Source organism: Vitis vinifera, chromosome 18, assembly GCF_030704535.1.
Source record: "Vitis vinifera cultivar Pinot Noir 40024 chromosome 18, ASM3070453v1".
In the NCBI taxonomy this organism is placed as follows: domain Eukaryota; kingdom Viridiplantae; phylum Streptophyta; class Magnoliopsida; order Vitales; family Vitaceae; genus Vitis; species Vitis vinifera.
The window spans coordinates 277,606-302,432 of record NC_081822.1 but is presented as its reverse complement, the minus strand read 5'-3'; the positions used below and the strand labels follow the sequence as shown (position 1 = coordinate 302,432).

The window sequence follows — 24,827 nt, the reverse complement described above, 5'->3', positions numbered from 1 at the left end:
CCCTCGACATGTTGGTTTTCGATCAAGCAAGTATTAATTTTGTGTCAGGAAGCGTTGTGTGATTTGTTGGACCTAGGAGGAAAGGAGACTTTAGAGATTGCGGTCTGCAGGGAAGCATCAGAGAAGTCCCCTAGGGCTTTTTGGGCTTTTCGAAGATTGGGTTACCTGCAGGTTTCTTTTCTTTGTCGCATTTTTCCATGTATTTCATTTGCAACTAGTCGGTTAGTGGAACTTAGCCGAAGCCATGTGTTCATCTAACAAATACTCCATGTTCTTACTTGGTAGCTCCATCAAAATAAATGGTCTGAAGCAGTACAGAGTCTTCAACATGCCATTCGAGGGTATCCTAGCTGTGCTGATTTGTGGGAAGTGTGTATTCTTTTTATATGGGGCATTTATCATGTTTTTCATTCTTTCTTCTAAAATAAAAGCTCTTGTTCTTGTTTCCATCCTGAGCGATATTGATGTATATATATATATTTCTGGTTCTCCTTCCCCACTTTAGGCTCTGGGGCTTGCCTACCAGCGATTGGGTATGTTTACTGCAGCTATAAAGGTACTTTTCTTTCTTTCTTTCCCAATCCTGCCGCCCCAATATTTATCTTCTGTTTCATCCGTCGCTTTTTCTAATTTCCTATTTATTTGGTTTATGAGAAATTGGAGCTAAAGGAAATATAACAAAACTCTTGAGTGTTTTTATCTATTCTGCCATTTTTATAATCAAAGAAAGAATAATCCAGACCAATTAGGCCAAATATTTCTATTTGGATAAATGAGTTGTGCCTTTCATTGTCTGAGTCCTCCTTTACAGTTGTTGTTGGAACTTAGGGGAAGTAACCATATGAAGGCTGTAGAGATAAAAAATGGTAGGGTTCTCTGAGCTGCAAGTGGAGCTCTGGTCTGGTACATTAAATTGAATCCAACTGCAATGAACATCAGTGTGGTGCTGGCCCAAAAATTCTAGTTGAGGTCTCTGAAGAAATTTTAAATTGGCTGCCTGATTGTTGTCTGAATCTTATTCAAAAAGTCAAGAAATTGAGGGTGGTTGACTGATGTGTTCTGGTTGCCATTTTGATCCATCTAGAGGTGATGGTTCTTCCTCAATGTGATTGTATTCAACACCGGGGTTTGAATGAGTGGTAGAACATGAGATTGGCCAGGGGCATCACCTCAGTCAAAGTTGAGCTGTTGTTGCTGAGCATAGGGAACCAAAGGCTAAGCTCTGAGATTGGGCCTGTATTAAGACCAAGTTTACCGACTTGGTTATGTCCCCTGTTACTGTGTGAGCACAAGGACCTTTGATCTGGGGAAGGTTTATGAGATCTTGTTTGCCCTCTGGTGAATGCCACGTCTTGTAGGTCAACTTAATTGAGAGCTTAAAGAGTGTTTTTTTATTAATCTAACTTTCGGTGGAATCTAAATCTTCCTTTTCCCTCTTGCCGCTTTGTCATAGGAAATGACGACTTCGGTGAGCAGGGGGTGGCAAGAGCAAGATAAGAACTCATACATAGGCCTTGTCCATTGGGCTACTCAAAGTGTTAGAAAAGTTTAGCATGAACAACCAGAAGTGACAACAATGGAATAGTCTCAAAGAAAAGCGATTCACTCTTTTCCTAAAACCCTAACCTACAGGATCGTAAGTACCTGAATATGATTTGAATATGTCAGAACTCAGTGAGTGAAATAACACGGATGGAGAGCCAAGCCTCGCCACAGTGACTAGCAGCTGGGCTGGTTGAGAAGTGGTTGGATAGGTCCTTTCTTCGTCAAAAGTGCTATATGTTCCCTAATTTCCTTTCAATTCACTCTCCTCTCAAACTGGCTAAGCTTTCCAACCTTCAAAATTGCTGAAATGAGGTCTATTGATTGCAAAAAGCAGGAACGCTTGTGACTCACTATGATAGTGGTTCAAGAGGGATTTTCTATGTTATGTTGCACATGTTTGTCTTTATTTGTAGGAGTGTCACCATTGTCCACGGATCTCAAACTTTCTAAATTAATGTATTTTATTGTACCTTTTCTCACAAGAAGTAACATTTTCCAATAAAAAGAATTTATTCTTGTCATCTTATCCTCTCACTCCCATGATGTTTGACATTTGTTCTTGTGTCTTGAAGCCATGTGCATGGTAACACATAACAAATGGTTATAAAGTATGCCCATGGGATTTAGAATATTTGAGAATCAATTGTAACAGTTATGATTGAAAGAAGAGAAGAAAAGAATTGACTGTAACAGTGCTTTAAGCTGTAAACTAGTAACAAATGAAATTAATGATTTTCCAGTTATTTTCACATATTCTTTTAATTAAATGGCTGTTTTATCATGGGAATCCAACAGTCATATGGGAGAGTCATTGAATTGGAGGATTCCAGAATCTTCGCATTGGTTGAGAGTGGAAACATCTTTTTGATGCTTGGTTCCTTTAGAAAGGTAAGATTCATTTGGCATACTTGTCTGTCCTAGTTCTGTTGTGATCTTTCTTACGTGTGATACTTTTTTTGGATGATAAATTAATATTGGTAGCACATTAGCTGTTTAGATGGGTTGAAATATTAATATTCTCATTTTCTTTTTACTACTGCTTGCATTTTGTTTTTCTTGGCAGGCATGCAGGAATTTTTTTCCTTATGAGACAAAATCATGATTTGCAATTGAATAACATCCAGCTGCTTACCTGTCAAAAAAAAATCCATCTATATAAATCTCATGCTATAACAGTCTTTCTGTTATTTTCAACAATCAAAAACTTGAAAATCAAATCCCAAATCAAAATTTTAAGCAATTACATAATTACGGCCCTTCCACCAAATGTATGGATGATTCAATTCCAGTTGAGGCAAAATAATGCATCTGAAGATTGTTGGAGCCTCCCACTTGTGCAAGGAAATTGGTTGACAGTCTCTTAGATTCATCCATGCTCAGTTTTCCTTCATCTCATGAAGAGCACTGAATATCTCAACTTCTTTTCAAGATGCCTGAGAAAGTTATTAAATTAAATCAGGGTTTAATGCCATATTATGATGTTCTCAAGCTATAACGTTATTAACTACTGGCTGACCAATGTTCCCTTTGCTCTCCTTTCTACTTATTTGGGCCTCCCTTTGGGAGCCTCCTTCAAATCCATTCAAGCTTGGGATGTAGTGGAGGAAGGATTTTAGAGAAGACTTGCCTTATGGAAGATGCAGTACTTGTCAAAAGGAGGGAGATTGACTTTATTAAAGAACACTTTATCTAGTTTGCCTATATATTTCATGTCTTTATTCGTGATCCCTTATAAGGTGAATCTTAGATTGGAGAAGATCCAAAGGGGCTTTCTTTAAGAGGGAAAAAGAAGGGGGTCTAGTAGTTAGAAAGTTTTTTTTTTTTTTTTCTTAATTTCTTTCTTTCTTCTAAATAAGGATTTTATTGGGAAGTGGTGTTCGAGATTTGCTTTTGAGAATGATTCCTTTTGGAACTAGGTGGTTATAAGGAAATATGGAGAGGAAAAGGGGGATTGGTGTTCTAGAACTTTGACGGAAGGCCACAGGGTGGGTCTTTGAAAGGCGAATTGGTGTGGGTGGAAGAGATTCTATGATAGGATTGGCTTTAGGGTGGGAAATGGCAAGATGGTGAGGTTTTGGAAAGATAGGTGGTGTGGGGAGGAACCTTTAATGACTTTTCAAGAGTTGTTTTCAATCGCCACTGATAAAAAAGCCTGGGTGGATCAGATGTGGGAGCAAGTTGGGGAAGCAGGTTGTTGGAATCTAATATTCACAAGATAGATAAATAATTGGGAATTAGGTGAGGTGGAAGGGTTGCCTAGAAGGCTACAAGGGCATGCGATTGGAGGAGGAGTAGAGGCTGTTATGGCTTGGCGGTTGTCAAAGGGAGATACTTTTTCAATCAAATTTTTTTACTCCTCCTTAGTAGGTTGTTACTCGAAAGGTTTACCCACAAGCATGGTGTGGAATCCTTGGGTGTCGATGAGAGTCAGCTTCTTTGCTTGGGAAGTAGGTTGGGAAAAATTCTAACTTTGGATCTGCTAAAAAAGGAAGGGTTGGAGTCTTCCAAACAGATGTTATTTGTGTAAGGATGAAAAAGAGTCAGTTGACCATATTCTCCTTTACTATCCTAATGCAATAATGTTGTGGCACCTTATTTTTGTTATTTTTGATGTACAGTAGGTGATGTCATTCTCAATCAAGGAGACCTTCATTAGTTGGTTCGAACCTTTTGGAAGGAGAGAAACCGAAGAGCCTTTGAAGACTTTGAACTAACATGCCATGCTATTTTTTGCTTCTTTATGTATATGTTTTTTGAGTGGGTTAGGGTACATATAGAGTTTGTTTCTTTGTCTCTTTTTGATTTCATTGATTGGTTGGGCTGTAAGTGAAGTGAGGGTATTTTTTTTGTTTATCCCTCATTTTTTTGGCCTTGTATACATCATGTATATTTTAGGCACCTTTTTTTTGTGCTTTTAATACAATTGCTTTACATATAAATAAATAATAAAAAAAATCTTCCAAAAAAAAAAAAAAAAAAAAGAAGTGTTCATTTAGTTATGTTTAGTATAAGTTTCTTGTGGAAAATTTTCTGTTAAAGGCCTGTACTAAGTTTTGGAACCAGGAGGTTTTTCCAATTTCCCAGTTGCAATCATTTGGAATTCTTGGGTGCCACCTAAGATTGACTTCTTTGCATGAGAGGCTACTTGGGATAAAGTCTTAACTTTGGATCTTTTAAAGAGGAGAGGGTGGTCAGTGGCAAATAAATGTTTTCTTTGTCATGAATAGGAAGAATCAATTGATCACATTCTCATCTATTGTGACAAAACTCGGGTTGTTTGACATATTTTGTTTTCTCCGTTTGGTGTGTCTTGGGTGCTGCCCTCTTTAGTAAGAGTGTTACTCTTAAGTTGGCACAGGCCCTTTGTGGGTAGGAAAAGGAAGGTTTGGTGGGCCACTCCTTTGTGTTTGTTTTAGACAGTCTGGAAAGAAAGGAATGGTAAAGCATTTGATAACAAAGAGTTGTCTAGCGAAGGGATTAAACTTGTTTTTCTTTGTAACCTTTGGGCGTAGTCCAATTTGTGTATGGTTTTAGGCATCTCCTCTATTGTAGATTTTGTGGATTGGTTAGGGGCTTGTTGAGGGGTGTTGTTTTTTGTTAGTCCCTCTTTTTTTGGTTGGTGTTGTTGGCTCCCTTTGTATACTCTCTTTGTGCACTTTGGGAGCTTTTTGGTGACGGTTATTGTTTACCTATCAAAAAAAAAAAAAGAAGTTTTCTTGAAATAAAATGCTATCCATCCTAGAGAAAAAAACTAGAATCATATTGGTTAGAGATAATATTTTGGTATGTTAAGGTACTGACTCAAACATAAATCTACGATGCTATTTCTGTATTTTTTGGAACTAGCTTAAGTCAATCTAGAAACTATTCTCATTTTTTTCATTAGACACCTTAGATTTCATGTTGAAAATCTGTTGTTAAAATTTTGATACTTATGTAATGCAAAAATTCATTAGACCTCTTTTTTATTATTTTTTGTTACTTCCATAAGCCTTAGGGTGTCCTAATCTTCTTTTCATGTCTATTTATATGAAGGAGATGGCAAACAATCTCATCATCAATGTTTTAAAAACTTGAATTGACTGAACAGTTGGACCATCAACTGGTCATTTTGCAGGATAGTTTACACCCTGTGATTGCCATATGCTAAAAAACCATTGTTTTTAAGAGCATCAGTTACACCATTGGTTCAATTGTTGACCTGCTTGAATGGACACAGTTTCCAATACCTGGCTAGTTTTTTAATGTACAAAATCCTTCTTTGGCAGCAGGGGTAGCTCGTACTTTTCCAGCCATTTAAACTTCAATTACCCCTTTCCAAAACTGGTGATTATCAGCACCAGGTTTCTCTATCTCCCTCTCTCCCTCTCTCTGTCTCCTACATGTTTGCTGGATAGATTCCTGATTAATGATTTCTTATGTATATTTAATTGCAATGTTATACTACTTTAGGGATTCTTTATACTTTCTAAAAACATGTTAGAATTTTTAGAAAATTCTTTTGATTTTATGTTTTATGTGATTATATTCAATCATTTTATTTTTCTTCAATTAATAAATAATTGTGACATCATATTCAATTCCAGTTGACTCATGGCTGAGTCAGCGACCTTAAATCTATTCCCCTTTTCAGGTTTGTTGAATGGCCCTATTTTAAAGCATTGCTCATCATTCAATACTTCAACTTCAATGGGTCTGATCTAGATTAATTCAATAATCTAATTTAAATTTCTACTATTTAATGAGAAACACAGTGTGGACTTTAGTCACAGGGGTGCCATCCCTTCTCTGATATCCTTGGTGTTAAATATCACAGTGTTTTAAATGTTTGAAGGTAAAATTTAAATTTGAAGTGGTGGATGCTGTGTTGATAGCTAATGAAGTGGTGGATGAGAAAAGAAGGTCAGGGGAGGAAGGGGTAGTCTTCAAAATCGATTTTGAGAAGGCCTATGATCATGTGGATTGGGGCTTTTTAGATCATGTGCTACAAAGGAAGGGGTTCAGCCAGAAATGGAGATCTTGGATAAGGGGCTGTTTGTCTTCATCAAGTTTTGTAATCCTAGTTAATGGGAGTGCAAAGGGTTGGGTTAAGGCCTTTAGAGGTTTGAGACAAGGAGACCCCCTTTCTCCTTTTCTTTTTACTCTAGTGGCAGATGTTCTAAGTAGGTTGATGATCAGAGCAGAGGAAACTGGGATAATTGAGGGTTTCTTTGTGGGGAGGGATAGGACTAGAGTGTCTTTGTTACAGTTTGCTGATGACACCATTTTTTCTCTAAAACCTCTATGGAACATCTTCAAAATCTCAAGATTATCCTTTTGGTTTTTGGGCAAGTATCTGGTTTAAAAATCAACTTAGAAAAAAACACTATTTCAGGTATTAACACTAGGCATGAGTTGTTGTCTAGCTTGGCCTCGGTTTTGGATTGCAGAGTGTTAGAGTGACCTTTGTCTTATTTAGGCCTTCCATTGGGAAGGAACCCAAAGACAATAAGCTTTTGGGATCCGGTGGTTGAGAGAATTTCGAGGAGGCTTGGATGGTTGGAAAAAGACCTTTTTGTCTTTGGGGAAGGGAGGATTACTTTAATTCAGTCTTGTCTGTCTCACATCCCTATCTACTTCCTCTCCCTCTTTAAAATCCTAGCATCAATAGCTTCAAAGATTGAGAAGATGCAAAAGGATTTTCTTTGGTCTGGGGCGGGGGAAGAGAAGAAAGATCATCTTATCAGATGGGAGATTGTTAGTAGACCAAAGGAGTTGGGAGGTTTGGGTTTTGGGAAGATTTCTATGAGAAAATTGCTCTTTTAGGGAAATGACTTTGGAGGTTCCCTAGAGAAAGGAGTGGTCTTTGGCATAAGGTAATTGCGAGTATATATGGGACACATCCTAATGGATGGGATGCCAACATGGTGGTTAGATGGTCACACAGATGTCCTTGGAAGACTATTGCTCAAGTTTTCCAGGTTTTTTCCCCTTTTGTCCGCCTAGTGGTGGGCAATGGGGAGAGAATTCTTTTTTGGGAAGATCTTTGGTGGGGTAACTAAACTTTGTGTTCTCAATTTGCTGATCTTTACAGAGTTATTTCTGTGAAAAACCTCACTGTCTCAAATGTCCTTGGTAATTCCTTTCCACTGTCTTGGAATTTTAACTTTCGTCGCAATCTTACAGATTCAGAAATTGATCTCCTTCAGAGATTAATGTCTTCCCTTAGTTATGTGCTTTTCTCTCCTTCTTTAGTAGATTTAAGAGCGTGGTCTTTGTCTTCGTCAGGATTGTTTTTAGTGAAATTTTTTTTCTTGGCCTTGTCAAAAGTCTCAAATCCTATCTTGTTCCTTCTGGCCAAGTTCTTGTGGAGTTTAAAAGCCCCTTCAAAGGTTAAGGCCCTCGCTTGGTTAGTAGCACATGGGAAGGTAAACACCAACGATAAGTTGCAATTGAGAAGACCCTACAAATCCCTCTATCCTCAATAGTGCATTCTTTGCAAAGGAAATGGAGAGTCGATTGACCACCTTTTTCTTCATTGTCTTGTTACCATTGGACTCTGGCACAAGTTGTTCAATCTAGCAAGGTTGGTTTGGGTCCCTCCAAGGAGTTTTGAGGACATGTTGGTTATTACTTTTAAAGGCATGGGGAACTCATTAAGAGGCAAGACACTTTGGCAAATCGCTTGCCTTACCTTGATTTGGATGGTGTGGCAAGAGAGAAACAATAGGATCTTTGAGGATAAAGGGAGAACGGAAGAGATGTTATGGGATTTGATTCGGTTCTATTCTTCTCTATGGGCTTCTTGTACTGAAGCTTTTAGAGGAGTTCCTCTAAGTGTTTTACAACTCAACTAGATTGCGGTTTGCGCTTCAAAAGTTTGAAGATTGTTGGGGGTTTCTCTTTGTTTTTAGAGTTCTATTGTTAGGAGTTTTCTCCTTTGTTCAGTTTGTGTAGGAAGGACCTCTCATCCTTCCCTTGGTTTCTTCTCTTTCTTTTGTAACTTTTCTTTCTCCTGTATCTTTTCTTCTATTAATATATTCTTCTTCATTTCTGTTAAAAAAAAAAATTTTAATTTGACCTCACACATTAATCATCCCGCATTTAATGTCCCTGCTCTTGATTGGCTAGGCGCTAGATGAGGGACGGTTTTGTATCTTCTCTTCTTTTGTTTGGGCCTTAAGGTGCCTTTTGTATACCCCCTGTATGCTTTTGGGTTTTCCTCAAGGTGCCCTTTTCTAATATATTTCTGCTTTTGCCTATCAAAAAAAAATGTCCCTGCTCTTGAGAAAGAGATCCTTTTGAACTCAAGTTTGAGTGCATTGAAACGTTGTTGATCCAATGATTTTGAATTATTCTGGCTTGTATTTGAACTTATTGCATTGTTAACTTGAAAAATGTGTATACAATCATCAAACTTGTTATGAAGTTCACAATTGGTTCTGCTTGCTCCTTTGAACATGAAATTCCTTGACTCAATTTCACATTTGATTACTCAAGTCTTCCTAAAATCGTAAGTAATAGTTTAACAAACTAGGATCCATAGGATATTTCAGTATTAAAATTATAATTCCTTAAAATGATTCTATTCACTGTTAATGTTTTGATCCTTGTATAGTAGCAATTGTATTGTATTTTTCTCATAGTGTTTCAGTCCTTATTTCAATATTCACAATGTACAAAATGACATAAATTGGTTTATCTGTATGAAGGGTATCGAGCAATTTCGGCAAGCTTTGGAGATCTCACCTAAAAGTGTATCTGCACACTATGGTCTTGCTTCTGGGCTGCTTAGTTTGTCAAAGGAATGTACCAATTTGGGTGCTTTTAGATGGGGAACTTCACTTTTAGAGGTTACTCATGCTGTAACTTAAATGATGTGCCTACATTCTTAATCCTCTCTGTTAGACAACTAATTTTCCTAAAAGATTAAACTTTTAGTATTTCAGTCCACAATGTATATCATACATACTGCCCTTGAGGCCTGGCTCAAGTGGTAAAGCGGTGGAGAGGGTTTGTGGGAAGTTCCAGGTTCAAGTCCCAATGGGGGACAAAAATTTACCTATAAAAAAAATGTATATCATGCACACTAACACTGTCCTTCACATGTAGTCTCTTTTAGGCTTACATATGGGCTTAATGAATTGGGGAAATAAAGTGGCCTCTTTTAGGCTTAATAAATTGAGGGAATAAACATATGGGGAAGTTCAATCATGTGACCTCCCACATGACACGCAATTTTCCTAAGAGCTTAAACTTATAGGATTTGGATGCACAATGTATATCATGGAAACACTCTCAATATCAAAAAACAGTCATTTGTAAAATAAGTTTCTAAATCATTGCAGGAAGCATCTAAAGTTGCAAAATCAACTACCTGTTTGGCTGGAAATGTTTCATGTATTTGGAAATTGCATGGGGATATTCAGGTATGATCAACTCAATATTCACTTTTTGGGGGGTTATCTTCCAACCTTCTTACCATTTGTAAAACCTAAGTGATATTTTCTTTTGGTAATATTTTGTTGTTGATCTCAGTGGAATGCTTGTTCTTGAAATAGGATTTGGTTCCTTTTAATGTAAAAGACAAAATTGTGATATTTGTGACATAACTGGTTTACTACGTGCTGTCCTTGTTAGCTTGCATATGCAAAATGTTTACCGTGGTTGGAGGAAAACTGGAACCTAGAGATTGATGAGGAAGCTTTCAGTAACTCCATTCTTAATTGGAAGCGATCCTGCTGTTTGTCTGCGATATCTGCCAATTATTCTTACCAGAGGGCTTTGCACTTAGCCCCATGGCAAGCTAATATCTATACTGACATTGCAATAAGTTCAGATCTCATTTGCTCTTTGAAGGAGGATGATAAACATAACCCAAATTCTTGGTAAGATCTTGGCTTGTCATGTTCTTATTTAGTCATCTCATATGTTTTATTATTTGATATCTTAGTTTACCATCTCATTAACCAGGCAGCTACCTGAAAAAATGTCTTTGGGAGGCTTGTTACTTGAGGGTGACAATAATGAGTTCTGGGTGACATTGGGATTTGTATCTGGTCATAATGCACTGAAGCAACATGCTTTTATCAGGGGACTGCAGTTAGATGTATCTTTAGCTGTTGCATGGGCATGCCTTGGGAAGGTGCTGTTCTATATCAATTTCAACAATTTATTTCCTTTAGGGTATTTAATATAGAACTCTTATTTGAAAAGAAACAAAGAAAGCTAAATTATTTTTCCAGAAGTCAGGCTGATTTGGTTGGCTTCATATTATGCTTCAGTGTTGAGTGTAGCGTGACCTGAAACATAAGTACATTAATTTGTGTGAACCCTCCAGATAGGTGTTTAAATGCTTTCTTTCCCCACAGCTTTATAGAAAAGAGGGCGAGAAGCAATTGGCAAGGCAGGCATTTGATTCTGCTAGAAGTATAGATCCTTCACTTGCATTACCATGGGCAGGCATGTCAGCTGATACACATGCCAGGTAGATGCTTTGTCATGTGCTAAATAAAATATATAACTTTGTTTGGAGTTGTCACATGTGACACTGATGTGCATTGAAATATTCTTCATTCTTCAGGGATCCCACAACAGATGAGGCTTATGAGAGTTGTTTACGTGCTGTGCAGATATTGCCCGTGAGTAACATGTCCCTTTGTATGTATGCTCTTCAAGTACAATCTATAAAAAGGATATTTAAACTTTGACATTATTGATGAGACTCTTCATTCTGTATGGTCCTAACTGGATAGGTGGATATTGTAGTAGAACTCAAATAATTTTATGGGAGTGGTTTGACATCCTTTAAAGGTAGAAGTATCCCTGGGGTTCTTCCCCCTCACTTGTGTTGCTCTAGTAGAATCCTAGGTATTTTTGAATCAAAAGAGTATTGACTTTAGGGAGACACTGGCGAGGGGAGAGCAGGTGGTACTTATTTGATTTGACCAAAAAATTTCTAATTTGTCTTCCTTCTCCATTAGTAATATTTTTGTTCTCTGCAAAAAGATGATTGTAATTTTACTTCTTCTCCATCTCTATTGACTGACACTGGTGAGGGGAGAGCAGGTGGTACTCATTTGATTTGACCAAAAAATTCTAATTTTTCTTCCTTCTCCATTAGTAATATTTTTGTTCTCTGCGAAAAGATGATTGTAATTTTTCTTCTTCTTCTCCATCTTTTTATCTTTGCTCTTTTTTGGCATTATGCTCTAATATTTTTAAGGCAAGGTATCTGCTGGTGGATTTTAAGTTTGTTGACTATACATCTTGCTCTAACACCTTATACCATTTTACCTAAAACTCTGATTCCTTGGCAGGTTGCAGAGTTTCAAATTGGCCTTGCAAAGCTTGCTCTTCTTTCAGGTCACCTTTCATCCTCACAGGTATGACCACATTCAAAGTATGTGTAAGGAAACAACTATTCTAAAAAGTAAAAATATAATATCATTCCTTGATTTTCTTGTGCAACAAGAGCTAACACCAAAATGCTTTTGGAAGTATCAGTTTAATATTGCAGGTGATTGCTGTTACAGGTCTTTGGAGCCATCCAACAGGCTGTGCAGCATGCACCTTACTATCCAGAATCCCATAATTTGAATGGACTGGTTTGTGAGGCACGGTGTGATTATCAGTCTGCTGTTGCTTCTTATAGGCTAGCACGCTGCGCAATCAACACCTTTTCAGGCTCCATATTGAAATCCCATTTGAGAGACATATCATTTAATATTGCAAGATCACTCAGTAAAGTAAGGATTTTGGATCTTTTTCAGTATATTTCTCTCATTCGCATCTTGCTTAATGTTGAATTAGTAATATGAATTTATCTGATGTTTGTATCTTTATTTACCATTCTTCAGAAAATGCTTTTGTTTGGTGCAGGCAGGGAATGCCCTTGATGCTGTTCAAGAATGTGAAGATTTGAAGAAAGAAGGTTTGGGTTAGGACTAACTTGCTAGCTCCTTCTTTCTACAACTTCGCTTACTTTAAAACCCAGGGGAGTGGACATTAGCTTACTCCTTTCTTATGCTGCAATATTGGTTCTATGATTTTTATAGTGCATTCAAGATAAATAAAGGATTAAAGCAGCCACACAGACAGGTTATGTAGGGGATTGTTTCCCCCCGGCTAGTGCTCATACACTTTCAATGGTTTTCTGATATGGATAGTCTAAAACTGATTGAACTTTGATGCTTCCAAAGGAAGTTGCTTTATTATTACAGCCTAATTTAGCAAGTCAGGAATAGGATATGCTGGCCAATAGGAGAGCTATATCGCTTGAGGTTTTTGGAGGGGATTTTTATCCCTGCTGATTTCTTCTGATATTCAATTTTTTTGTAGCTTTGGTTTTTTGCATTTTCTTTTTCCTCAAGGATCTCTCCTTATATATCTCTTTCTAGTAATAAAATTCTATTTCCGATTAGAAAACAAAAATAATACTGTTCAAATGCAAACATGAAAAAGCTATTTTTTAGAATAGATGCTTGGATCAAGTTTTGTCAAGTCGAATGTAGGATCCTGTAAGTTGCATTTCATTTTTCTAACACATTGTATACTGTATTTACTCTTCTAGGTCTGCTTGATGCACAAGGTTTGCAAATATATGCTATCTCCTTATGGCAAATTGGTGAAAATGACCTTGCCCTGTCTGTGGCAAGGGATCTAGCTGCAAGTGTTTCTGCCATGGAACAGGCTTCTAGGGCCACTTCTGTTAGTTTCATATGTAAATTTCTGTATAAAATATCTGGGCAGGAATCAGCAATAATAAGCATTTTGAAAATGCCGAAAGAACTATTTCAGAATTCAAAGATTAGTTTTGTTGTGTCCGCCATTGACGCTCTTGATGAAAGTAATAAGCTGGAATCAGTTGTTTCAAGCAGTCGATACTTTCTTGCATCTCATGAAGAGATCGCTAGAATGCACTGTTTAGTAGCACTTGGTAAACTGGTGAGTTTTCTCTTTCTAATTGTATAGTTGCAGCTTAAGCATCTTACTTTTAGCTGGTTTTACATGGATTTGAATGGTCAATGTGAAGCTGATCTTTGTTTTGCTTGTGTTATGCAGGTCAAACAAGGATCAGAGCACTGCCTTGGATTTGAAAATGGGGTTCATCACCTTAGAAAAGCTCTTCACATGTTCCCTAACAGTGTTTTGATAAGGTAACAGGAATGCACTAAATTTATACTTTCATTGGGCTGCACCTTTTCAGCTGACCCACCCAAGTATTGTGCTAGTTGCATCTGAAATGATATGGATGCATTAATTCTTATGTTGATGAAATAAGTGTCTTCCATCTTAATTAACTTTAACGTAAGTGTGACATTTTTTTGGTACAAACCATCCGACCTTGGATTCGAGAAAGTTTGAACACCATTCTTGTTCAAGATCTAGGTGCAGATAAATCAGGTTCTCTCAGGTTCAAATCTGTCCTGGTTCAGCATTTTGGCATGCCAATCCTGCTTTTCTAAACACTGACAAAATAAAATATAGAAAATATAATTATGAAGTTAAATTCATATAAATACAACAATGTTATTATATAATTCTAGTGTAAAATTGTAGTGTATAATTTACTGAAGGTCAGAAGGTGCAGGTCCTGACAGGAGCTGGGTGTTATATGCTAGCTCACTGTTGACTCTGGAATCAATGATTTAAAGACTTGTTACAATGTAGCCTATCAGCAGAGTCAAGCAGAAGCAAACATTGATGATGGAGAAAATCTAACTAATGAAATGGCTTTATTCATGACTAATGATTCCAATATGGTGACATCAGTGACTAAAACTAACACAGATGGGTTTTGGGTGAACACGTAATTAATGCCTTAACCTACCAGCTAGTGCCAACAAAAACTTTCTAAAACAAAACAAAAAACAGAAACTTCATTCAGCCAGAATGTATGCCATGTATATCTCAGTAACACAAGGAAAATTTAAATAATATTCAGAGATGGGATTTGAAGGAGAGTGAATTAGCCCTCCCAAAGGAAGAGGTGGAGTTGAGGACAAAAGAAAAAAGGAGTATTCAGGAAGTTGGCCATTCTTGAAGAAATCAGTGTAAAAACTTCAGAGCCCTTTAGTTGAAAGAGGATGACAGAATCATTAAATTCTTCCATAGGTAGGCTAATGCTTTTGAAGATGCAACACTATCAGGAAGTTGAGATTGGGGATGTCTGGACTGGTGATGAGGGGATTAGCAGAGGGAATTTCCGTCATTTTCAGAGATTATGTTTGGATGAGCAGGTTTGGAGGTCAAGGCTAGACAAGTTGGCATTTGTTAAAGAGTTGACCTTGGTAAGCTAGTGTTTTTAGTGTAAGAGGAAGAGTCAGTGATTGTCTATTAATCCATTTCTCAATTTTTCTCAAGAATTATGGTCTTTGGTTCTCTTCATTTCAGATATCTTAGGTGCGTGCTTGCTATCGAAAGAGTCAGTTTTTAGTTGATATGGTAGTCCCATTAAGAAGAATTAGAGAAAAACGTGCAGGGCTGCCACCATTTTTTAATCTGGCTCATCTGGAAAGAGAGAAACAAAAGGACCTTTTAGGGGATAGAGCTTAATATTGCTGAGCGCAGTGGCCTTTTAGACAAAAAACATTCTGTTGTGGATTTTATTGGCCTTGCGTGTTGTACTTTCGGAGAAAGAGTACTTTTTTTTTATAGGTAAAGGCAATTGTATTAAAAGCACCAACTTATAAAAAAAAAAAAGGATTAAAAGCACCTAAAGAAGGGCACACAAAAGTATACAGGATGCACACAAAAATTGTATTAAGTGCTTCTTCTTCTTCTTATACATATATATACATATGTACATACATATATATATTCCTTTTCCTTTATACGGCCTGGCTTGGTACAGTACAAGCATTCTTTCTGTGCATGTAGGTTACATCCTCTTGTGGCACTTTTAATTTAATCTTTTATTTATAAAATGGAGTTTTCATATTGCTTAAATGATAAGAATTAAATTATGGAAGAGGGCACAGCCATAGTGCAAAAGAAGTACACAAGAAATACCCAAAGAAACAAAAGAGGGAAAGGGAATCACAGAACATCCTTCTGGAGGCTGTAGGCCAATCCCAACCTTATCAACGAAATCTAGGAACAGAAAGGTTCTCAAAACCTATAAAACCCTTGAGCTGTAGAAACAAGTAATGAAATACATGAGTCATGGGAAAAAAAATGATTCATGTTCAAGAATGATGGTGACTGCATTTATATTGTCTTTGCTTCATACTCCATAATTGAATATGGTGAGAGGCGTGTAGTTGTGGTCTATGCAGCTGTTTATGACAAACCTTTACAAATGTTGATGATCATCTTTAGTCTTTTTTCCTTGTTTTGTCTTGGCTCTGGTTTGAGTTTTAATTTGGTTGTAAATGCAATTTTTTTTTCTAATGGTTTCTATATTTTGATTAATTTTTTTAATAGGCAAATAATAATATTCTATAAACAAAGCGTCTAAGAAACAATGCGCCAAAGTACACAAGCACCAACTCCGCATTAGAGGCCTCAACAAAATCGAAGAGAATGAGAGCACCCCCAAGCAGAGATCACCTCACACTACCATTCAGGTTCCAAGTCTTCACAGCCCACCTCTTCAAAGAGGGCAAGTGGGGAACAGAGTCAGAAAATCCCCCCCATCTCTCCGCTAAGCAATGCTTCAAAAGCTTGTTCATATGTTGCACTTCCTTGACTCCTAGCTATTAGCATACCGCCTCACCCATCACACCAAAACTCTTCTTAACCACCTCTACATAAGACCCCTCAGGCAAACACCAACTTGGTATACACTTCCAACATTCTCTCATACAACAATGCTCTCCTTGGGATTAGAGAGGAGGAAGCCACTCCAAAATCCTGAAACTTCCTAGCTAGAATGGACCACCCCCCAAAAATACCCCTTCCTTGAGGGAAAATCAACATGAACCTCTTGGCCTCTACGGAGATCTAATCGAATATTGAATTAACCTTCCTGCCCTATTGGAGTGTCTCTTCAACCTGAAGGACCTCCCTCCATCCCACTTTGAAAAACTTTTTCCCATCTTCTTCCCTACAACAAGATTCTATACCTTCCAACAACAGGGACAAATTCATCTTGCCGAATCTAATCCAGCTTGAAAGTGCTAGTCCTCTTTTTACAGTTTTACCACTCTAACATCCCTTTACCACTCAATGACAATTTTGAAAGACTTCGAATCCACTGCAAACTAGCTCTTCCCTCTTTTCTTCATTTCAAATTTTAATGCCCCTTTGATTAATCTGTTAATGAACCAGAAATATTTCTAAATCAGTTAGCATTGAAGTATAACCTACTCACAAGCACTTTGATGATGCATTCTACCACTTGCGACATGGGACGTTGGAATCTCTCTCTCTCTTTCTCATTTGATTAAGGTTGGAAATCTTAGTGGTGTTTGAGTTTTATACAATTGTAAATTAACTATTGAAAACTTTACTACTTAATTATAAATATTGAACTTTGAAAATTCTGAATTCACAGAAGTGAAAAGTTTATTTATATCATTTAAAACATAATGGTTGAGTTTAATTCAATTGTTAAAGTTGCTTGTTTTACAAATGCATTCTTATATTATTATTGTAACAAGTGATCCTTATACACTAACATTTCATTATACAAAACACGTGTTATACATGTAAATGTGCATGATATTATTTTTTATGAAATATATTAATTTGATAGAGAGCTTGTACTCACACATTTTCTAGTGAAAGTTATGTTCAATTTATATATTATGTGGTAACAATAATATATTAATTTTTTCATATTTTCGTGAGATCTTTGATTTTTTATGGAAAATGAGAAAATTTTAAAAGCAGTCAAAAATATTAGTTTCCAATATTAAAATTTACAAATGATAATAAAGTAAAAGGAGTTTTTTTTTTTTTTTTTGATAGGAAACGACAAAGGAATATATTGATAAAAGGAGTTTCTTTTTCAATGTAATTTATTTCAAGAATGATTGAATATTAAAAATAGTTTAACTATAGAAAAGGGTAATAACAATTTTAAAGACTTATTTAAAATTTTAAAACAACTTACTATCTTTTGCTTGAAGTGTTTAGTTTAGAGTCTATGACTTTTTGTTTCAGTGGTCTTTAAATTGAATTCAAATACAAGTGGCGACTCATTTGTGTTGTCAATCACAGTTAAAAATGAGACCTTTTTTTTTTTTTAAAAATGGATATGCTTAAAAATAAGACCTGCCTGCTTTTTGTTTTTTCACTTGTTAGTACTTATATATTTTTTATTGTTAAACACCGCCTTTGGGGGGGTTGGGGTTTAGCATCTTGGTGAAGAAACTTCATTTAGTTAATTGGTCAATTGTTTGCTTGGACAAAAGTAGGGTTGGATTAGGTATCAAAAATATATCTATGCTCAACAAGTCCTTTCTTGGAACCTGGTGTTTGAGGTTTGTTGTGGAGAGGGATAGGTCATGGAGACAGGTGATATCGGCCAAGTTTGGTGAAAAGATGGGTGGGTGGTGTTCTCATGAAGGGAGGGAATGGTAAAGGGTGAGGTTGTGGAAAACTAGAAGGAAACAGTAGATATATATTCAGGCTAGAACTAAATTTGAAGTTAGTGATGGTAAGAGAATTAGGTTTTGGCTTGAGCTATGGTATGGTGATTCTTTTTTGAGAGCAATGTTTCATGCTTTGTATTCCATTCCCAATTCTAAGGATGCTTGGTTAGTGGAAGATTGGGAGGAGGTGGGAGGTGTTGGACATTGGGTTGAAGCTTAGGAGGTAGAAATTGTTGAAGCTTTTGTTTTGTGAGAAAACCAAAATGTTATGACTTCTGATCTTCTCCCTTTTTGGGGTGCAATGGGTGATGCACTCCTCTGTGAGAAGGAACCTCTTGGGATGGCATGGTTCCTTTGTGGGCAAGAAAAGGGAGAAAGCTTGGAGAGCTGCCCCCTCTGCTTGATGTGGACCATTTGAAAAGAAAGGAATAGGAGGACCTTCGATGATGTTGCTAGGAATGACCAAGAAATTAAATCCACTTTTTTGTACACTTTTGTGAATTGGGCTAGGGTGTATATAGAGGAACACACTTTCTCTTTGATAGATTTTGTAGACTGGTTAGCTACCTAGTAAGGGTCAGATTTGTTTGTCCTTTTGCCTTTTGCACCTATGTATCCTAGTATACTTTGTGTCTACTCTTTCTTTAGCCTCTTTGGCTTTTAATGAATTTTCTTTTACCTATCAAAAAAAAAAAAAAATTGTTCTTTGGAGTTAGTTATCGGAGATCCTTTTCCCCAGCGGGTTTCGGACTCCGCCGAAGTGGGTTTCTTTGTTTGGGAGGTGGTTTGGGGAAAATTGTGAGATTAGACCAGCTAAGGAGGCGAGTTAGTACTATAGCTAACTGATGTTTGCTTGTGCAAGTGCTAAGAGGAATGGACCAATCATATTCTTCTTCATTATGGTTCAGCTCATAGTTTTCTGTACCTATTATTCTCGCTCTTTAATGTGTTATGGTTGTTGCCTTATACCATAAAAGATGTCTTGCTAAGATAGCATGGTTTTTTATTTTTAGGAAAAAATTGCAAAAAAGCTTTGAGGATAGCTGCGGTATGTTTGTTCTAGACCATTTCGCAGGAGAGAAACTGAATAACTTTTAAAGACATGGAGAAGTCAATTTAATTGTCAAGGAATTCTTTTATTTGAACATTCTTTTATTGGTTCCCATTTTGTGTAGAAGCAGGATGCTCATCCGTGTATGATTTTGTGTAACCTTGGTTTTTGTTGCACATAACACAAGTATGTTGATTTAATTTTTCTCATATTTGTCTACTTTTTTTTTCCTATGTAAAATTCCATATCTCATAGTGTCATCTCTTGTTTTGCCACTCATCCACTTTGTCATCCTTATTTTAGCTATTTTATATTAAATATATGTTTTTGACTGTAGCATTATTTTCCATTGCACATCATATCATTGATACATGTTTCTTGCAAAGCTTATTAATATTTTGTAATTCTTATATCTTTGTTTCAATGGGTTCTTTTACTATTGACAGGAATCTTCTTGGTTATCTTTTACTATCCTCTCAAGAAGGGGAAGATGCTCATAGTGCTAGTAGGTGCTGTATTGTAGACCCCTCCCACTCTCCCAATAAAGAAGGTTCAAAGTCAGCATTTGAGATCCTTGGTGCTGGAGCAGTTGCTTGCTTTGCCAGTGGCATGAGCAACCAGAAATTCTCTTTCCCAACATGCAGATACCGGTGCATGAGTGGACCAGGAGCAATACAACAGCTGCAGAAGTATCATAACTTACTTCTCCTGTGCCTTTAGGCTTGAATTATGTTATCATTGTGTGGTGCATGAAATTTTTTAAAAACTATGCTCTTTTAACTTTGCAGAAATAAGCACTTTTCAAAGTTTCTGTTAAAAATAGCATGTCCTGGAATTTTGCATGTATAATATAATGAATCGGATCATTATTTTTCTGCTAGTTCAGTTAGCTTCTTTTTCTCTTCTAAAGATTGTGTTCTTTTCTTCTTTAATCAATACAAACAGGCTGAGAGAACTATTAGGAATAAGATCCATGGTTATTCCTAGCTATGTGATTTATTTTTAAAACAAGAGTAATTATTTTTCTTTATTTTAATATGCAGGTGGTTGCATAGAGAACCTTGGAACCATAATGCACGTTACTTGTTGATACTTAATTTTCTACAGAAGGCACGTGAAGAGAGATTTCCAAGACATCTTTGTACAATAATTGAGCGGCTAAATTTTGTGGCTATTTCCAACCACTTATATTTAAAGAAGGATACATGTTGTCAATACCAAAAGTTCCAGCTGCTACTTTGTGCTTCTGAAATCAGTTTGCAAGGTGGTGATCATCTTGGCTGTGTCAACCATGCTGAAAATGCTTCAACACTCTTGCTTCCTGATTGCTACCTCTTTTTTGCGCATTTGCAACTATGCCGTGCTTATGTTGCAAAAGATGATTTTAAAAATCTACGGAAAGAGTATATAAAATGCTTGGAGCTTAAAACAGATTATTGTATCGGTTGGCTATGTCTTAAATTCATGGATCCTCACCATGAACTACAAAATGATTTGAGCATCTCAGAGTTGAACTTCAAGGAGTGCTCAAAGGAGAGAAAGAGTTCATGTAACAAGTGGATGGCTTTATTTGATTTGCTGCAGGGTCTGATTTCTGTTCAGAATCAAGATTTTCTCTGCGCAGAAGAATTTCTTGCGCAAGCTTGTTCGTTGTCAGATACTGAGAGCTGCATCTTCCTATGTCATGGTATCAATCTATTATCAGATTGGATTCTTCAAATATTCTTTCGACCTCTGTGTTCTGCTGAAGATTACACTTAAGTATTAAATGTCTTATTTCAAATTTGAGCAGAGTGTTCTTAGAAGAAGGACCACTTAACTTTCATTATCCTTTTTTTTTAAATAGAAATTAAATTTATTGAGGATTTATTTTAAGTATTAGGAAAATTATATCTTTGTTTGAGATAGAAGATTTAGAAGATTTAGAATGCCTCATGCGGTCACTTGATTGTTTACACTTATCACCATCGGTTTCAGATGTGAAATCTTGGTCTTTATCTTCTTCAGGGCTTTTTACAGTCAAGTCTTTCTTTCTAGCCTTGTCCCAATTTTCTGGTTCTTCTCCAGTTTTCCTACTAAGTTCATTTGGAATTCTCAAGTCCCTTTCAAAGTCAAGTCCTTTGTTTGGTTAGTGGCACACAAGAAGATAAATACTAATGACTTACTACAATTGAGAAGACCCTACAAAGGTCTTAGTCCTGACATTTCTAAGCTGTGCATGAAGCATGGTGAATCAGCAGATCATCTTTTCCTACATTGCTCTTTGACGATGGGGTTGTAGCATAGATTATTTCAGTTAGCCAAGATGGATTGGGTCCCCCCGAGGAGCATCTCCGACATGATGTCCATTAATTATAAGGGTTGTGGATTATCTAAGAGAGGGATAGTTTTGTGGCAAGCTGTGTACATTGCTTTAATTTGGGTTGTATGGTGGAAAAGAAATGCGAGAATATTTGAGGATAAAGCAAGGAATTCAGAGAATCTTTGGGATTCTATTCACTTCCTTGCTTCTCTTTAGGCTTTTTGTTCCTTGGTTTTTAAGGGGATTCCCCTTAATGTGTTACAACTAGATTGGCTAGCAGTGTGTAGCTCCAATGGGATGGTTTAACCTAGAGAGATTGTTTGTTTTTACATTGTAGATTCTTGTTTTTGTATTCTTGTAGTTTAGTTTTTCTTTGGTGGGAGGATTCCTCATCCTTCTCTTGTACTTTTTTTTTTCTATCAATATATCACTTTATCGTTTCCTATCAAAAAATTAAAAAAATAAAAAAATTATATCTTTGTGACATCTTCTTTTTTTTAAAAAAAAAAAACAAAAATTTGGCACATTGAGGTTCTTGACAAAATTTTTCATCTTTTGGAGCTTTAAGAATCTAGAGTGATTTATCCTGAAATTCTTTTTGGCAATTTTGCAAGTAGTTTATTCTACACTTAGGCAGTTTCAATTTGTTAGCTATATGACTGGATCCCTCTGGTCAGGGAAGAAACTATTAATTGATTACAAAATATTGCTGCTTGTTTCCTTTCTGTCTCTTTATAAGTGAAGACTTCGCCTTTCCTCCCTCTCTCTAACTATCTGTACTACTAATTGATTACAAAGTGTTGCTGCTTGTTTCCTTTCTGTCTCTTTATAAGTGAAGACTTCACCTTTCCTCTCTCTCTCTCTCTAGCTATCTATCTATCTATCTATAGATAGATAGATAGATATTGCTGCATGTTTTCTTCTCTCTCTCACCTCCCATAATTAAATCATTGGGTGGTCCAGGTGTCATTTGTATGGAGCTTGCCAGGCAGCAGTGTGATTCCCAGTATTTGTCACATGCTATAAAGAGTCTCATGAAAGCCCAAGAGATTTCTCTGATTCCCTTACCTTTTGTCCCAACATTGCTAGCTCAAGCAGAGGCAAGCAGAGGCTCTAAAGCAAAGTGGGAGAAAAATCTCTGTCTTGAATGGTTTTCTTGGCCACCAGGTATGGTTTTCACTTGACAAATGCATATTTCCATTTATCCAATGTTCCTATTTTATAATTCTAATGGCTAAGATGGCCTATTAAAGTGTTATTGTTTCCTTTAATTGGTTGGCTTGTTATCAATACCCCTAAAGAAATTTGACATTCAAACTATGGGGTTTTATCTTGTTTCTTTGTTTTTGTTTATATATATGTATTTTCTTTGGAACTGGGGAGAGGATTGGTCTGGATAATGGGCCTTGCAGACTGAAAACTGCTACTTCCTGGTTAGGTTGATGAGCGATTTTGACCAAACTGGTTTTGCATATAATTGTTTTAATTTATTTACGGTTACAAGCTAGCGGTGGTTTAACTGGTTTACTGGAATTAGCCCCTTTTACACTTAATAGGCCTGGCCTATAGCCATGAAAACATCCACCTGAATGCTGATCAGCCGAAACCCTGCAACCAAGGAAAATACTAGATGCTAGTGATGATGAAATCACATGTATATAAGTCCATATTCTATTTTTTAACTCACTTTATTCATTCACAAAAAATTATGATGGATCTAGATAGATGATAGATATATTTGTGGGTGTCGATATTATATTGGTTGACATGGGCATATATAAGTCGTGTTATACTGTTCAATAACAAGTCTTCAATTATCTATTTCTATTTTTAGAGAATTCTTGTGCTTGGGTGTCCTTGATGATTAAATAGACCAAGATTTTACCATGACTGCAATTTTAGAGAGACACGATAGTGAAAGCCTATGGGGTTGCTTTATGTAATTGGATAACCAACACTGAAAACTGTCTTTACATTGGATGGTTTGAAGTGTTGGGGGAGGGGTTAGGTAAAACTGTGAAAGGATTTTTTTTTTATAAACTTATTTTATTGCTCTAATGATTCAGAACACGGGTTACATCCATTTCAATAATCAGCAGATAGATAATTCCTATGCTAAAAATAAGGAAACGAAAAAACAAATCTAATTCTAATCCTAATCCTAATAAAACTTTGACTACGTACAAAAAAACTAGAATTCAAATAATTCCTTAAATCAAGGAACCTATTCATTCTAAAATTCTAGATCCAATTTGAACTAGTCTAACCAAGTTAACTTTTCAACACTCCCCTTCAAGTTGGGATATAGTTGTCTGTTATACCCAACTTGTCCACATTATCTTCAAAGTCTTCTCTTGGAATCCCCTTAGTTAAAACATCTGCGATTTGGCTTTTGGACGGCACATATGTCATGCATATTTCCCCTTGCTCAATTTTTTCCCTGATGAAATGTTGGTCCACCTCAACATGTTTTGTTCGATTGTGGTGGATTGGATTGTGGGGATGCTTATAGCTGCCTTGTTGTCACAATACATCATAGCTGGAGGATGAATTGTAATCTTTAGTTCTTCTAATACTTTCTTGATCCACAAGACTTCACAAATTCCATGAGCTATCAATCTAAACTCAGCTTTAGCACTACTCCTCACCACCACATTTTGTTTTTTACTTCTCCACATGACAAGATTTCCTAATAGAAATGTACAGTAGCCAAATGTTGACCTCCTATCTTTTATAAACCCCGCCCAATCTGCATCCGTGAAGACCTCTATCTTGAATTAGTCATGCTTTCCAAAGTGAAGTCCTTTTCCTGGGGTTCCTTTGAGATATTGTAGTATTTTATAGACAACATTCATGTGTGCTTCATATCAAGAATGCATTTACTGACTGATTGTACTCACTACAAAAGCAATATCCGGCCTAGTCTGAGTGAGTTAGATGAGTTTTCCAACCAGCCGTTGGTATCTTCCTTTGTCAATTGGATCCCCTTTTTTAGTCGGGTCCATTTTTTGTCTTGAATTAATCGGAATGTCACTAGGCTTGCAACCAAGCATCTTTGTTTCCTTGAGTAAGTCTAAAGTATACTTTCTTTATGAAACAAAGATTCCATTTTTACTTCTGGCAATCTCCATCCTTAGAAAATACCTTAGTGCACTAAGGTCCTTCACCTCAAACTCCTTAGCTAGGATCTTCTTCAAAGCTTAAATTTCTACATGATCATTGTCTATTAAAATCATATCATCAACATGAAAACAATTATTTTACCCTCATCAGTAAATTTGTAAAATATGGTATGATTTGAATGTCCTTGAAGATAGCCATATTGTTTTACTACTCTTAAGAGTCTTTTGAACCACACCCAAGGTGATTATTTGAGACTGTAGAGAGCTTTCTTCAATCGACAAACTTT

At 36.5% G+C, this 24,827-nt stretch overlaps 1 protein-coding gene across 2 annotated transcripts in view; it reads left to right on the top strand.

Moving 5' to 3' along the window:
* Window positions 1-24,827, top strand: part of LOC100259801 (tetratricopeptide repeat protein SKI3) — a 34,332-nt gene that overhangs the window by 889 nt on the left and 8,616 nt on the right. Inside the window, exons 4-21 of one of the 2 annotated variants that reach the window (XM_010665745.3) lie at window positions 49-171; window positions 286-369; window positions 506-556; window positions 2,341-2,433; window positions 9,237-9,377; window positions 9,873-9,953; window positions 10,165-10,412; window positions 10,498-10,669; window positions 10,896-11,011; window positions 11,108-11,165; window positions 11,844-11,909; window positions 12,060-12,272; window positions 12,406-12,457; window positions 13,097-13,470; window positions 13,588-13,682; window positions 19,563-19,805; window positions 20,160-20,803; window positions 22,382-22,585. In XM_010665745.3, the coding sequence (XP_010664047.1) occupies window positions 49-171; window positions 286-369; window positions 506-556; window positions 2,341-2,433; window positions 9,237-9,377; window positions 9,873-9,953; window positions 10,165-10,412; window positions 10,498-10,669; window positions 10,896-11,011; window positions 11,108-11,165; window positions 11,844-11,909; window positions 12,060-12,272; window positions 12,406-12,457; window positions 13,097-13,470; window positions 13,588-13,682; window positions 19,563-19,805; window positions 20,160-20,803; window positions 22,382-22,585 (3,058 nt within the window). Of the gene's footprint in view, window positions 1-48; window positions 172-285; window positions 370-505; window positions 557-2,340; window positions 2,434-9,236; window positions 9,378-9,872; window positions 9,954-10,164; window positions 10,413-10,497; window positions 10,670-10,895; window positions 11,012-11,107; window positions 11,166-11,843; window positions 11,910-12,059; window positions 12,273-12,405; window positions 12,464-13,096; window positions 13,471-13,587; window positions 13,683-19,562; window positions 19,806-20,159; window positions 20,804-22,381; window positions 22,586-24,827 lie in introns of both variants that reach the window. The other variant, XM_019216472.2, reaches the window with a different exon arrangement.